Below are 14,595 nucleotides of genomic sequence, written 5' to 3' on the forward strand. Positions count from 1 at the left end.
GGAAACCAAATTCAGTCATTACATTCCACAAGCTTTGTCTATGGATGGAGGGAAGACTCCTTTAATTCATTCTTTGATTCTGCATCAATTTGGTACACCTGTTTTCATAGAAATCTTCAAGTATGCATCAGTCACATCAAAGGAAGAACAATCTTTTGGAAAATAAACGAACTGTGTTTTCCAGGGTAGGTTTTGAAAAATCCTTGTTCCTGCAAGGCAGTAAATTTCATTAAATGTGCATGGTGTTCTACAGATTGGTGTTATGGCTGCTTCTATTTCTGTTTTAGCATGGGAAGCGACAGCAAGTAAAGCGATTCTGTAACAAACGGAATACATATTTGAAGAAAGTTTCTTGTAGTTACTGATTTATTAAAATAATTACTATGGTAAAAATGATTAGATTTTAATAATTTCACATGAACAATTTCAATAAACATTTTTGGAACAGCAGTCAATAATTATTTTTTTATAATTTTTATTTTTAAAATTAAATCTTGATTGCACTACGTATGCTACAAGAACATAAGTCACCGGTTTTGGTCATATCACATGACCATCATCAGACCTGTAATTTAATTTAGAAAGTAATAGAAACTTTATTATATTGACAATAAAATATGACAAAATGCTTATAAGTATAAAATACAATAAGACTTGTTATACCCATGGCATCCTTCAAAGATGGAGCACCCTTCTCAGCTGCTGTGATGTCATCTGGTGCCAGCAAGTGACGGGCATATGCTTAAATACAAAGATGCTCCGCCTACCTCTTCTCCATCTACCTCACATCAACCAATCAGTGTAAAGCGGGATCAAATAATAGTAAAAAAAAAAATCTCTCTTTACAACCATGGAATTACTTAAATATTGTATAAAATATCAATTAAAAGCTCTAAAATAACTGTACAGACGATGTATACTCAGTGTGCCCTCTATGGACTATGGTGGTACTACCACAATGGTTTCAAAGGTCTTTGGCATTGCAGCATCATATCGATATGTGAGTTGTAACTCGACTGCAAGTATACACCTATGCTAGATTCAGTCTGTCTGTCTTATATTAACTTTATTTGTCACTGGTATATATGTAATAATGGAATGATCAGCTGCAGAGTGCTATGATATTACATACACTTTTTAAAATGTCATAAAACTGATTTATTGAAAATGGAGTCATATTTTGTAATATTTCTATTTGGAAGTTTAAGATTGTGATATAAATATTTATGTACTGTTCTAAGGTACATTTCTGCCATGGGTACAACTGGGTCCTATGATTTTCTGAACAAAAGAGTTCATATGTGTTCATAGAATTTTGTCAAATAGATCATAAAAATGTTTTTCACAAGAAACATTTTTCATTGAGAAGCACTGACGGTTCATCACTATAATGGGCATATATCTCAATCTCCTCCAAAATATTTAATAATAAACCTTTATTAGTGTAATGAAGGACTTGTAAATTCTGTTGTACCGTCCCTTCGGCATGCTTATTAAAAGTTTTGTGATGGCCGAAGACTGATTTTGCTCGTGTGGTACCTGATGTATGTTCTTTGTATCGTATAGTAAACCTCCGGCCCGTTTGGCCAATGTATATTTTACTACAACCACCACATCATTACCTACAGTATGTCTTAATTTATTTTGCAAAGTATTGTTAGTTTCAAATGCAATTGTTATTTCGGAATTCTTAAATAAATTACTGATCCTATCTGATATTTTCCCCACGTATGTCATTTTTGTGTATTTATGAACTCCTATTAGTGGCGTACTTTCTAATTGTGGCATTTTATTAAATATAATGTCAACTTGATGCATATCAAAAGAACTGATCTTCGCAATCTGTTTTATAATAGTTGTTTCTTTTTTGATCTCATTTTCTTCAAGGGGTAATTTTAGCATCCAGTGGATCATTGACTTTAAAAAAATGCTTTTTTATATTTGTCAAGATGACCTAGCATTAATAATGACATCAGTATTTGTAGGTTTTCTGTATATGGTGAAGCAATGTTTGCCATTGTTATTGGATATTACGAGATCCAGGTAGTTAATACATTTTTGATTTTCATGTTCAACTGTAAATTGTTTCATCTTTTGGACCATTATAAAGTATTCGAAGGATGCCATGGGTATAACAAGTCTTATTGTATTTTATCCTTATAAGCATTTTGTCATATTTTATTGTCAATCTAGTAAGGTTTCTATTACTTTCTAAATTAAATTACAGGTCTGATGATGGTCATGTGATATGACCGAAATCGATCACCTATGTTCTTGTAGCATACGTGGTGCGATCAAGACTGAATTTTAAAAAGAAATTTTTTTTTAGTAATTTTGCATGATATGTACTATTTTATGATGTTCTGTTTGATGGAAAAAGAAAAGAAAGAAACTAACATGAAAACCTGTCCAGGACAGGCCTCTGTACAACACACCGAATACTCGTCAAAACCAGTGGTTAACAGGTCTGGCGGTTTCCTTGTCAGTTGAACAGGAGTGAACGTCTCTGAAAAGGGCAGTCACTAACGTTGGGCAAACAATCATAGATACAAGGAAGATAACTGCATAGAAACCTTTGGTAACAGATGAAATACTTCAATAGAGCAACAAAAGAAGGAAGTACAAAGATGTTCAAGGAATGAAAGGAATACAGCAGTATAAATCCATTAAGAATGAAATAAATAGAAAGTGCAGGGCAGCTGAGGTGAAATGGCCGCAGGAAAAAAAAAGAAAGATGGACTGACGAAGTTAAAAGCAAGGGTGGTAACATTAACACTGTAATGGGAATTCCCTTGTTAAACACAGAATAGAAAGCTAATAGGTGGAAAAAATACGTTGAAGGTCTCTATGAGAGACAAGGACTTGTCTGGTGGTGTAACAAAAGAAGTAAGTGGAGTCAGTATGGAAGATATGGGGGTTTCAGTATTAGAGTCCAGAATTTATGAGGGTGAGTCAAATGAAAACCTTAAATTTGTAATAACAAATCGAAATTTCATGCTGTTATCCTGTAAGTTGGTAAACGTGCTACAAACAGTGTGCAGAATCGCCTGTAGGTGGCAGCATAGTGCAGGTGCACACATACCATTGCAGTATCAGTATAAAGATGGCCGCCCCACTTGCGACTTGCACCATGGAAGAACAGAATTCTGTTATTCGATTTTTGCATGGTGAAGGTGTGAAACCTATTGAAATTCATCAACGAATGAAGGTTCAGTTCGATGATGCATGTTTGTCACAGCAGCAAGTCTACGAATGGAGTAGGAAGTTCGCTAATGGTGTGACTTCAGTGGAAGATGGTCCTCGTCCAGGTCAGGCACAATGAGTTGTGACTCCACAGAACATTGCAGCAGTTGAAGCCATAGTGAAGGAAAACTGCCGAGTGACTCTGAATGACATTGCAGTATGTTTACAGATTAGTCATGGGTCAGCACATCACATTGTGCATGATGTGCTCCAGTTACACAAAGTGTCTGCAAGATGGGTGCCATGGCAGCTGACTCTTGAAATGAGAGAATGACGTGTTGTTGCTTGTGAAGAACTTCTTCGGTGCTTTGAACAAGAAGGTGATGGCTTCCTTGCAAGAATCCTGGGTTCGCTTCCACCAATCGGAAACGAAGAGATTGAGCAAGGAATGGCGCCATTCCTCATCACCAAAACCAAAGAAGTTTTGAACAGAACCATCAGCAGGGAAGGTTATGCTGACACTCTTTTGGGATGAAAAAGGCATCATTTTGGAGCATTACATGTCTAGAGGGACCACTGTCACCAGTGCATCATACACAGATCTTCTAAAAAATCATCTGCGTCCTGCAGTCAAATCAAAGCGACGTGGATTGCTGTCAGCAGGTGTCCTTTTGCAACATGACAATGCAAGGCTGCACATTGCCAGCCCAACAGTTGCAACAATCACAGACCTGCATTTTGAGTGTCTTCCTCATCCACCATACTGACCAGACCTTGCCCCAAGTGATTTCCATATGTTTGGACCACTCAAAGACGCAATGGGAGGAAAGAAGTTCCATTCTGATCAAGAGGTACGCCATACGGTGCATGAGTGGTTGCGCGGACTACCAAAAGAATTTTTTTCTAAAGGAATTTATGCACTTTGTAAAACTACGAAACTGGTTGTGTGTATAAATAAAGGATGTGTGCTAAAGTGATCTTATCTTTTCAAAATGATCTTCTTATATAACTGAAGGATTTTTAAAATTTCATTTGGAATTATTTTGCTGTTACAATCCATCATTGGATGCAGGTCATAGAACAGGCAAAAAAAAGGGTCTTCAATGAAAATGTATCCTCAAGTGCCAAAGAAAAGTATACAATGATGGCAATAACTAAAACATGTCACAAAATGAAAAGCAAATAAAAAAAAATAATGTAAATTATTTTTAAGTACGAAATGTCACATGCTCATATCTAGATTTTTTCATTCATAAAATTAAATACATAGATTTATGCTAGTGCTGTAGATAGTAGCAGGGCAATGTGGACATAAATGTATTTTTCCTCCTTTCAGGCTAATGAGGCTATACGATATCTTGAATCCTGTGTTAATACCCTACACTGCCAACAACAGGCTATCCACAACTATCTGCTGTCACTTTATGCTAGAATGAAGCCAGATAAGCTTATGCATTATCTTGCCTCACAGGGTAAGTATAAACAAATTGCATATCATTTGCAGCAAATGTGTTAGTTATAGGTAAGCTCATCCCACTGTTGAATTAGAAAGGACAAAATCTAGATGTATATTAATGTAATGGCCACGTGGTTAGAGGCACCATGTCACTGATTGTGCAGCCCCTTCTTATCATAAGCTAGTGTAAGTTAGTTTAAGTAGTGTGTAAGTCTAGGGACCGATCACCTCAGCAATTTGGTCCCTTACGAATTCACACACATTATTAAGGCCCACTTTTAAAGATCTTGGAGAATCTTTCCCAACCAATTGTGAAGACTGAACCTTGGTCTGAACATCATAATCATGGACCCACATCTCATCACCAGTTACTATTCTCTTAAGGAATGTCTTATTCGTATTTGTGCTCTTCACAGACTGCAAGGTGCCGGTCTTTCTGGTCTTGACTCATGAGCCATGGTGCCAACATGATGCACTGCAAGATGCTGTGTCAGTATTTCATGACATGATCCAACTGAAATGTCACATTCTTCTGCAGTGTCTTGGGCACTTAACCTTTGATTGGAATGCACAACTTCGTTGATGTTCCTGACATGAGCTTTGGTGGTAGATGTAGAAGGACTCCTGAATGAGGGTCATCTTTAATTTCTGTCTGGCCATTTTTAAACTGTGTTAACCATTCGTAACAGTGAGTACAGCTTACGTATTCATCTTCATATTGAGTTTGATGCAGACTTTAAAGTAGACGCCTTGTTCCTCTAACTCTTCCATTGTGAAACTTGCAAGCTGTGCAACACAATGTTCTACTCAATACAGCACTGAACAATAACTAACAGACATACAACGATGAAATTTCCAGCAGTTGCCCATTAAACACAGGCTTGTGCAGGGATGCCTACCACATTTCACCTCAAAACATCCATTGGTGCAAAATTATGAATGTTCCAGGATTCTTTGAACAGACCTCATATGATTTGCAACAATATGCTTGGCTCACACAGGTGCCACCTACACAGCTCACTCATGTTCCACAGTGAAATTCTTGCTGCTACTTCACTGTGGTATTGTAGTATCTCAGAGGTTGGCAAGCTGGTGCTGAAACAAGTCTGCTTTATGGCCAAAGGCTTCTGATTTATGCTGACTGAGGACTGAAGTGAGACTGTTTGAGCTAGAGTGTTTCAAAATATGTAATAAAATAATACATGAAATGGAAAACAGATCTCACATATTTCACACCATTCAACTGACCTTAATTTTTGGTTAAAGACATGCCTAAAATAAAAATTTGTATCACATCGCGAAAAATGAACTGCTATGGGAGCCAAATAGCAGACACTGAAGCAGCAGAACTGATTAGCAAATTAGCTGCTTTCAAGTGCCAGCTGATGAAAAGCTTTGATACAGCTTTCCATTTGGATATTTTGAAGTTTTTATTATTATTATTTTTTATACAGCTTCTCATTTGGATATTTTGAAGGTGGTTTTTTTTTCCAAAATATGGGTTAAGAGCTGGTTAGCTGGAAGCAGACTGTCAGATTCTGCGATCTTGTTGATAAAATGAGACACAGTTGCTAAACTGAACTTCAGTGGTATAATCAATGAGGTAAAAGCACTCAAAGCAAGGAAATGCAAAGCAGAATTATAATAAAAATACAATTTATGGAAAGGAATGTTTTTGAATTATAGCTATTTTTGTTTATATTTAATAATTTATCCACTAATAATAATTTATGAGGAGCAGATGAAAACTGTTGTTTATAATACATCATAGTAAAACAGTGTACAGTATCTGCCATAAACAATAAGATTCATATGTTCTTTTTCTTCAATCTTTTTAGAAAGTGCATACAATTTGTAATTTATTTACTAGAATGATACATTTTGATTGTTATGTGCAGTGTCATGAATATGTGTAATATTTTTCTGAATAATTTTTAATTTTTATTAAACCTACTTTTGAAGTTATAAAATTTACTAAATCTTTGAAGTTTTATGGGGGGGGGGGGGGGGGGGGGGAGACACAGTTTTGGCAGCTCTGCCGGCTCCCAGGATCACCTCAGTACAGCTTTGCATGCACATACTAATCACTCTTCAACAGTGTAAATGTCCGTTTACTTCAGCCACGGCTTCATAACTGAAACAGTGCAATACTGAAACAAAACAGTACAAGATTGTCAGAGATGCTTTTTGTCAACTTTCAAGCAAGGATACCAATAAAATAACTACTTATTTCCCGAGATGTACAGAGTCTATAGTTGTATGGAGACTTCTTAGACACAAATATACACTACATAATATTATACCATACATACTTTGATGACAATAAATATGTTCATTATCTAAAAACAGGTCAAGAACCAAGTATGGTGTGCTATGATATTCATTACGCCTTACGGCTTTGTCGTGAGCTTCACCTGACTGAGGCCTGTGTCCAGTTGTCAGCACTGCTGGGCCTTTGGGAAGCGGCAGTAGACCTTGCACTGACTGTGGATGTTGGACTGGCAAAGCAAACTGCGAATTTACCTCAGGCAGACAGTGAGCTGCGTAAAAAGTTGTGGCTGAAAATTGGTAAGTGTCTTTACTTTGATATCTTGTAGTTGTATGATCACGTGCTTGCATTTTAGAAACTGCTCAGTTATATGTCATTGATCAGTGTTCATTATTTTTTTCCTAATGTATCGAGCAAGGTGGCACAGTGGTTGGCATAGTAGACTCGGATTCAAGGGGATGATGGTTCAAACCCACATACAGCCATCCTGATTTAGGTTTTCCAAGATTGTTCTAAATCACTTTAGGCAAATTACGGGATAGTTCCTTTGAAAGGGCAAGGCCTACTTCTTTCACCATCCTTTCCCTAATCCGATGGGACAAATAAACTCACTGTTTGGTCCCATCCCCAAATCAATTGACCCAATTTAGGTTTTCTACAGTTCCCCTAAATCATGTAAGAAAATACTGTGTTAGTTAATATCAAAAGGACACAACTGCTTCTCTATACACTCTCAGTCTGACCTTTGTCTACCTCTCAAATGGCCTCATTGTTGACAGGATATTAAAATATAAACTGCCCTGCATTTTTTTATTTATTTTTTTTATTTTGTGCATCCATGGTTTACTTCCATGAAACCACAGAAAATTATGTGTACATGACAAATTTCAAATACTTAAAGAATAGAGAAGCAAAGAGCAGCTTGAGCTCCCTGCTTCATAACTCCACTTTCATTGTCTTTGGATGCCTGTGATTTTGGGATGAACCATCACTTCTGCATAACATTAAGAATGAAGATAAATCTGCAGAAGTCCACAAATTATAAGCTCCTATGTCCTTAGCCCCATATGCCCTTTACTAGTATGTGCCAAAATCTGATGCATAGAAACAGTTGATTTGGTCTTAAAGCTGATTGTGGGATTCAAAATATTCTACAGAGTGTACTGGGAAATTTTTACAACACAACTCCGATTATTCTACTTTTTCAAAATAATTCCTGCTACACACAGTGCCTCTCGCTATCCTTCTTAATCACTAGTCAGACAACTTTTGCAAATAACTTCTGCCAATTGTGATCACCTGTCATGCCTCACAAGCAGAAGATTTTTCCATGTGGAAATGCTTCGTGCTGTGTATCAAATTTTCTCAAGGGTGCTCAAGAACTTTCAGGCCTGCTGCAGCCAGTCACTCATCACAAATTTGTGACTGATACACTAGAGTATTGTAATTATGTGATGTCAGTGTTCATTGGATGGCATTACTTGCCTTGGGGCATGTGTGCTCTGTTTACTAATTCTTAGTGAATTGTCTTTTTTCTTCTGAGAAGAAAGTCCCCCCTTCTCCATTTCACTATGCAGTGTGTCTAATTAATGTGATACTCGTGCTGTTACCAAATGAGTGGCCATCACATTTAAGAAAACAGTGCTACTAGAATTTGGCAGTTCATTTACAGAGACATTCAAACTTTCAAACCATCACCAGTAAACAAAGAAACCAACTCCGTTCTCACCTTAATGTTGTATACAATTTATAAATTACTGCTGCATTTGAAAAACCTATCTTAATATTCAAGATGAAACAATTTCTCCTAACATATGTTCTGTAACATGACTGCTGGCTGTTCACTACATGCCTTAAATCACAGTAATTGGCAAAACTTTGTACGACAAGCTGCTCAGCATCACAGCTACAACACTGAAAAATTATTAATGAGAAAAATGAAACCTATTTTGTTCTTCGGTAATAGCCAGTCTTGTAATAACTTAAGTGAACTGATTAATGCAATGAATATGACTGATATATATATTCCAGCTAATAAATAATTTAGGACTAAATGTGACAACTCATGGAATAGTAGACACATTGAGTCATCAGTAGGCACATAAATAAGACTGAAGACTTCATTTGCTTTCGGATGAATTCTTTTTTGAGCTAGGGTGGACACACACATGCGCGCGCATGCGCACACGCACACGCACACACACACACACACACACACACACACACACACACACACACACACACACACACACCTGCCTCATGGCAGACTGTCTCAAAAAAAAAGTCGGATAATGCATGTAATTTAAAAGATCTCACTACCAGGGCAGGGATTGGTAACACCAACATGTGGTTTTCAGAGAACAGTTTAACTGCAACAGAGAACAAAACATACAGTTTCTGACACAGAGCTCTTTAAAAAAGTGAAATTTTGCTGTCCCAAAGTGACCAAACAGTTAGTGATCACTCATTTTAAATTCTGAATACTGAGGGTAGATGGAAAGCTTACATGGAAGTATCACATTTAAGATGTTGTGCAGAAATTGAATACCGTGATCTTCACCATAAGAATGTCCTCCACTGACTCTGACACTGAAATGTGAAGGCTTATTTACGTTGTTTACTTTCACTCTATTATCAACTGTTGTATCATATTCTGGTTCAACTCTGAATCAGTGTTCTAGTAAATAGAGAGACCACACACACATACTAAAAATAATAGAACAGAACAAACAGCTAGATTTATCTGTAAATAGGTTATTCATGTATTCAAATTGTGATTGTGTGTGTCATTTGCACAAAGTGCAAAGTTTTGCGGCATTAAGTACATTCCCTCTCTACTCTTTCCTTCTTTTTCTTTGCTTGTTCCTTTTTTCCCCCTCCTCCACATCTTTTTACTGGCATTCACGTGCAAGAGAACAGTAAAGCAAGACAGCCATTTTGGCTGGGGGGATATTTCTTTCTCCATAGAAAAAATGCTGGTTGTTCTGGTGGGAAGGAATATTCAGTGAATAATGTGGATGAAATGGAACAATGCTATGATTCCTCACTCTTAGGTATCTGTGGATCATTGGTGTTTTCTGCCATAGATCACTGTGATATCTGATACTTCCATTTAGATCACTGTGAGATCTGCTACTTCCATAGACTTCCATGATGTTGGATATTAGCCAATTTACAGTGTTCCTATTTCTGCATTACCTTGCAGTTCAAGACCTTGGGCATCTTCAATAACTTGAGCAATTGTGAAAGTGTCCTCCAAACAGGGAGGTGATAGTTTGTATGCTGTGATGTGTGAACCTCCTTTCCAGCAACAGTATAATTACTAGTTTGATGCATAAGTTTATAGCGTTTTTCTTTTCCATTTTGGTATTCTGATTTCTATGGGTTTATAAATAGATTGTCATGTTTTTATTTGTAGTTCACTGTTGCTACTTGAGTTTATATGTTGTCATTTTATTATTTGGAGATAGTAAGTGCACACTAGAATATGGAGTGCTAAGTTGAGAAATCAGATTTCCCCTGTTTGAGTTCAGTAGAGGGGTGACAGAAGGAAATTCAGTCAGAAATATTTGGTGGGGATAATGCCATTGGACAGAACATAGCAAGAAAATGGTTTTCCCATTTTAAGACGACCATTTTGATGTTACTTACTCCCCATATTTGGGAAGAACTTCAGGGTTTGATGGAGATCATTTGAACACATTAATCTACAGTGATGCATACAGTGGGAAAGGTTCAAAAATCGGGTGTATGAATACGGCACATTCTAAGCCAAAATCACAAAAATCAGTGGGTAGTCGAATGTGTATCCCTGCGTGCTCATCATGGATTGGCTCATGAGCAACACTGACCATTCCTATTCTGTACCACTACTGGTGACAAGAAATTGTGTCTTTATGCTCACATAAGGAAATAAGTGAATGGCTGAGGCCAAAAAAAGCAGCAACTCCCTGTACAAAGACCTGGTCCACATCCACAGAAGGTAATGTTATGCATCTGGTGGAACAGTGTCGGTATGGTGTACTAGAAATTGCTTCTCCCCAGGTGTATCCATCACTGCTGACATTTATTGTCAACAGCTGTGATATCTCGCAGACACAATCCAAGAGCAATGACCAGTAAGACTGTATGAAGTGATGCTACTACATGATAACACTGCCCACATTCTGCTAGAGTGACAAGAAACACTGTTGAGGAATTGGGTTGGGAGGTAATTTCTGCACCCACCTTATTCACCTGATCTTGCACTCTCAGACTTTCACCTTTTCCACTTTCTATTGAACAACCGTCCTTTCCAGATGAAACTGCATTCTAAACATGGCTTGACAAGTTTTCACCTCAAAATCACATGATTTCTACATTTGCGGAAACAAAAAGTTACCACAGCATTGGCAGACTGTTGTAAATAGTGAAGGGGAATTTAAGTTATTTAACTTATGTAACAAGTATAGAATGTCCAGACAGAAACAAGAAACATTGCATTTGTGAGAGATTACCTGACTAACTTGGGAATTGTGTTGCTAGTGCAGTTTCTTGTATTGATGGAAAAACTGAAGCAGAACCACATACATTGCCCGTTTTAATACCTCCACCAGAGTAAGATATCAAAAGCAGATCTGTGACATTGCAGCTCATGAGTGAGGAACTCTACAAGAAATGTGAAAGATGGGTCATTTGGCCTGTGCTACTGACAGCCACACACTAAGCCGGCTGCCACAGCTCAGTCTCGTATTGTGCCCCACATGAGCTCTGACAGATCACGTCTAGCTTCAATACTGATACTGACACTGCTTTGGGCATTAACTTGTCAACTTATGCTCTCGGTTTTTATAGAGTTCTCTGCCCATAATGACCTTGGCATTATGTGTAGATTATGCATTAGTCTCAGGCATAAATACTTTAGTGGTGATGAGTTCTTACCCTACCATGCTTTCAGTACACATTCACACTCTATGCTAGTGTCATAGAGACCAAGTTTTTTGGAACTTCGGCAGCAACAGATGTTGCTACAGCAGCAGCAGCTATTTATCATCATCATCAGCAGCAGCAGCAGCAGCAGCAGCAGCAGCAGTGGCAGCTGTTGCTGCTACAAGAACAGGAGGTTGCTCTTCTGAAGATTCTGTCTCGACAGTAACAATCCAATGTTCATTAGTTTCCTATCTCATTTCTGGTCAGGGGGAATGTCACTTACTTTTGTCTTCTATCAGTCATTTATAAGTTGCAACCTCTTGTGGACTCTAGAGATTTGTCTTTCAGTGACCTATGTGCTCTGTTAACTGAATACTACAATTATTATCACCAAAACTTATTGTGGTAAGATTATACAGTTTAATTGCTGCCATGCCCCTGAGAGAGAGGTCACAGCAAAAGGCTTGACCAAGTCTGATGCTAGTGCTTGGTGAAGTGCTTAAAATTGCTAAATCTTTCAAGGTTGCTGTGGGCTCAGCATGCTTTTACTACTAAGATTACAGGTTAACAAGTTGTTAGTTACTATCACAAACAACAGTTAACTGGTGATTGCAACTCATTATCATCTAATTCTGCCTGTAAGTCACAACCAAGTCCACAGGTTTACTGATAACCAGCATCTTGTTAGGGACCTGAGCACTTTGATCATTCTGCTTCCTCTTCAGTGCAGGGTGTCCATTTTTGTAACATTAGCTGGTGGATCAGAACACCCTCCCTCCTTGGTGTCACATTATCAGTCATGTACATTAAAGGAACTCCAGTCCTGTTTTGAGTGCGCCATTGGGCAAAACGGAATCCTGCATCCACATTGTGCAGCGGACTGCTAGGCCTGCAGCAAGTGCAGTCATCGGACCATTATATGTCAGCAAGTGACTACCGGCAGCATGCCTGGTTGTAGCATGAGAACAACAGTGAGGTCCATGTCATCAGGGCTGGAGATATGATGCCTCCCATTGTGAAAGCTCACTTTAGACTTGGCACTACTTGACCAGTCCTTGGAATTCCAGCAGGGCACTGGTGCCACAGTATCTCTAACCAGTGAGGAGAGAAATAGCCAGCCCCATTCATCTCCACTACAATGGGCCAGGCAGGTCCTGTCTTATTGCCTCACAGACATTCTTCTCCTTGGACAGCTTTCACTGGCAGCTAAGTACAAAAACTTTGAATGTGTAATAACCTTCCTAGTTGTTTGCTTGCCTACTGCTACTAATGCTTTCAGCCTAAATACCTTACAATTTATGGGTTCACAGTAGAGGGTCAAGTTAATTTAGTGTCAACCAAAGTGCCTATTTTTGATCTTGATGCTCTGTGCACACTGTATAGGGAGATTATTTAACCAACACTCAGGTGTGTATGTAATTTTATAGTTGACAATGTAGGAAAAGATAGATTTCTACTTACTGTAAAGATGCTGTGTCAAGTTGCAGACAGGCATGATTAAAAGACGTTCACATACACCTTTCATCCACAGCCTTCGTCTGTAAACACACACACACACACACACACAGAAGCAAGCATTCCTCTTGTACACAAGACCACCAACTCCACCAGCTTGGGCCAGAATGCAATATCATGTGGGATGCAAGCATCAACCTGGAGGGGTTTGGGAAGGGATAGTAGTGTATGGCTGGGGACAGAGACAGATCCCGTCTTGTGGAGGGATTGGCTGCCAACAGGTGCAGCATCATGGGTTTGTGTGGCAGGGAGGGGTAGGATAAACCTGTGAAAGGAGTGGAATAGGAAGTGCTGGGTGGGTGGCTTGGGCAGGTTTTGCACCTGGATCTTCCACAGGGATATGATCCTTATGGCAAGGTGTTGGAAATGGGAGTGGCATAGCAATAGACTGGGATTATGTGGAGGTCGGGTGGGCAACAGAACATGACTTTAGATGGATTGGAAAATATCTCAGGTTGGACATCCCTCATTTTAGAGAACATTGACAGGTAATCAAAGTCCTGATGAAGGATGTGGCCCAATTGTTCCAGTGCAGAGTGGTACTGGGTGACAAAGGGGACACACTTTCTGGGTGGTTTTTGGGGATGGTGGGAAGATTGAGGTTGTGAGGGGAAATGGCATGGGAGATTTGTTTGCAGACTAGGTATGGGGGATAGTGCCTATCTGAAGAGGCCTTGGTGACCCGCAACATACTGAGCAAGGGAGTTTTTGTCACTACAGATATTCTGTCCCTGTGTGGCCAGGCTATATGGGGGAGGGATTTTTTGGTGTGAAAGGGATGACATCTATCAAAATGCAGGTACTGTTGGTGGTTGGTGACAGGTGCAGATGGAGCTGTCAGAGAGGAGGCGATCAACATCTATGAAGGTGGCATGTTGGTTTGAGGTGTACCACGTGAAGTGGATGGGGGAGAAGGCGTTGAGGTTGTGAAGGAACAAACACAGGGAGCCTTGGCCCTGGGTCCAGATCATTAAGATATTATCTGTGAACCTGAAATGCAGTAAACCTGAACTAGACTAGGGGTTTGGTGTTTTGAGAGGCCAGAAAGGTCTCTTCTAGATGGCCCTTAAAAAGGCTGGCATAGAAGTTGGCATGCAGTGCCTATGGCTGTGCTGTGGATTTGTTTATATACCTTCCCTTCAAATAAGATGTAGTTGTGAATTAGGATAGAGTTAGTAAGGAGGTAGGAGATTAAGAGTCTGAAGGGCGTTGGGAAAGGTAGTGTTCAATAGCGGTAACACCCTGGGAATGAGGCATGTTGGTG

At 38.9% G+C, this 14,595-nt stretch overlaps 1 protein-coding gene across 4 annotated transcripts in view; it reads left to right on the forward strand.

The window, feature by feature from the left end:
* Window positions 1-14,595, forward strand: part of LOC126334735 (vacuolar protein sorting-associated protein 18 homolog) — a 259,374-nt gene that overhangs the window by 117,786 nt on the left and 126,993 nt on the right. For all 4 annotated transcript variants that reach the window (XM_049997277.1, XM_049997278.1, XM_049997279.1 and 1 more), the window contains 2 exons: window positions 4,520-4,655; window positions 6,989-7,207. In XM_049997277.1, the coding sequence (XP_049853234.1) occupies window positions 4,520-4,655; window positions 6,989-7,207 (355 nt within the window). The remainder of the gene's footprint in view (window positions 1-4,519; window positions 4,656-6,988; window positions 7,208-14,595) is intronic.

Source organism: Schistocerca gregaria, chromosome 2 (assembly GCF_023897955.1).
Source record: "Schistocerca gregaria isolate iqSchGreg1 chromosome 2, iqSchGreg1.2, whole genome shotgun sequence".
In the NCBI taxonomy this organism is placed as follows: domain Eukaryota; kingdom Metazoa; phylum Arthropoda; class Insecta; order Orthoptera; family Acrididae; genus Schistocerca; species Schistocerca gregaria.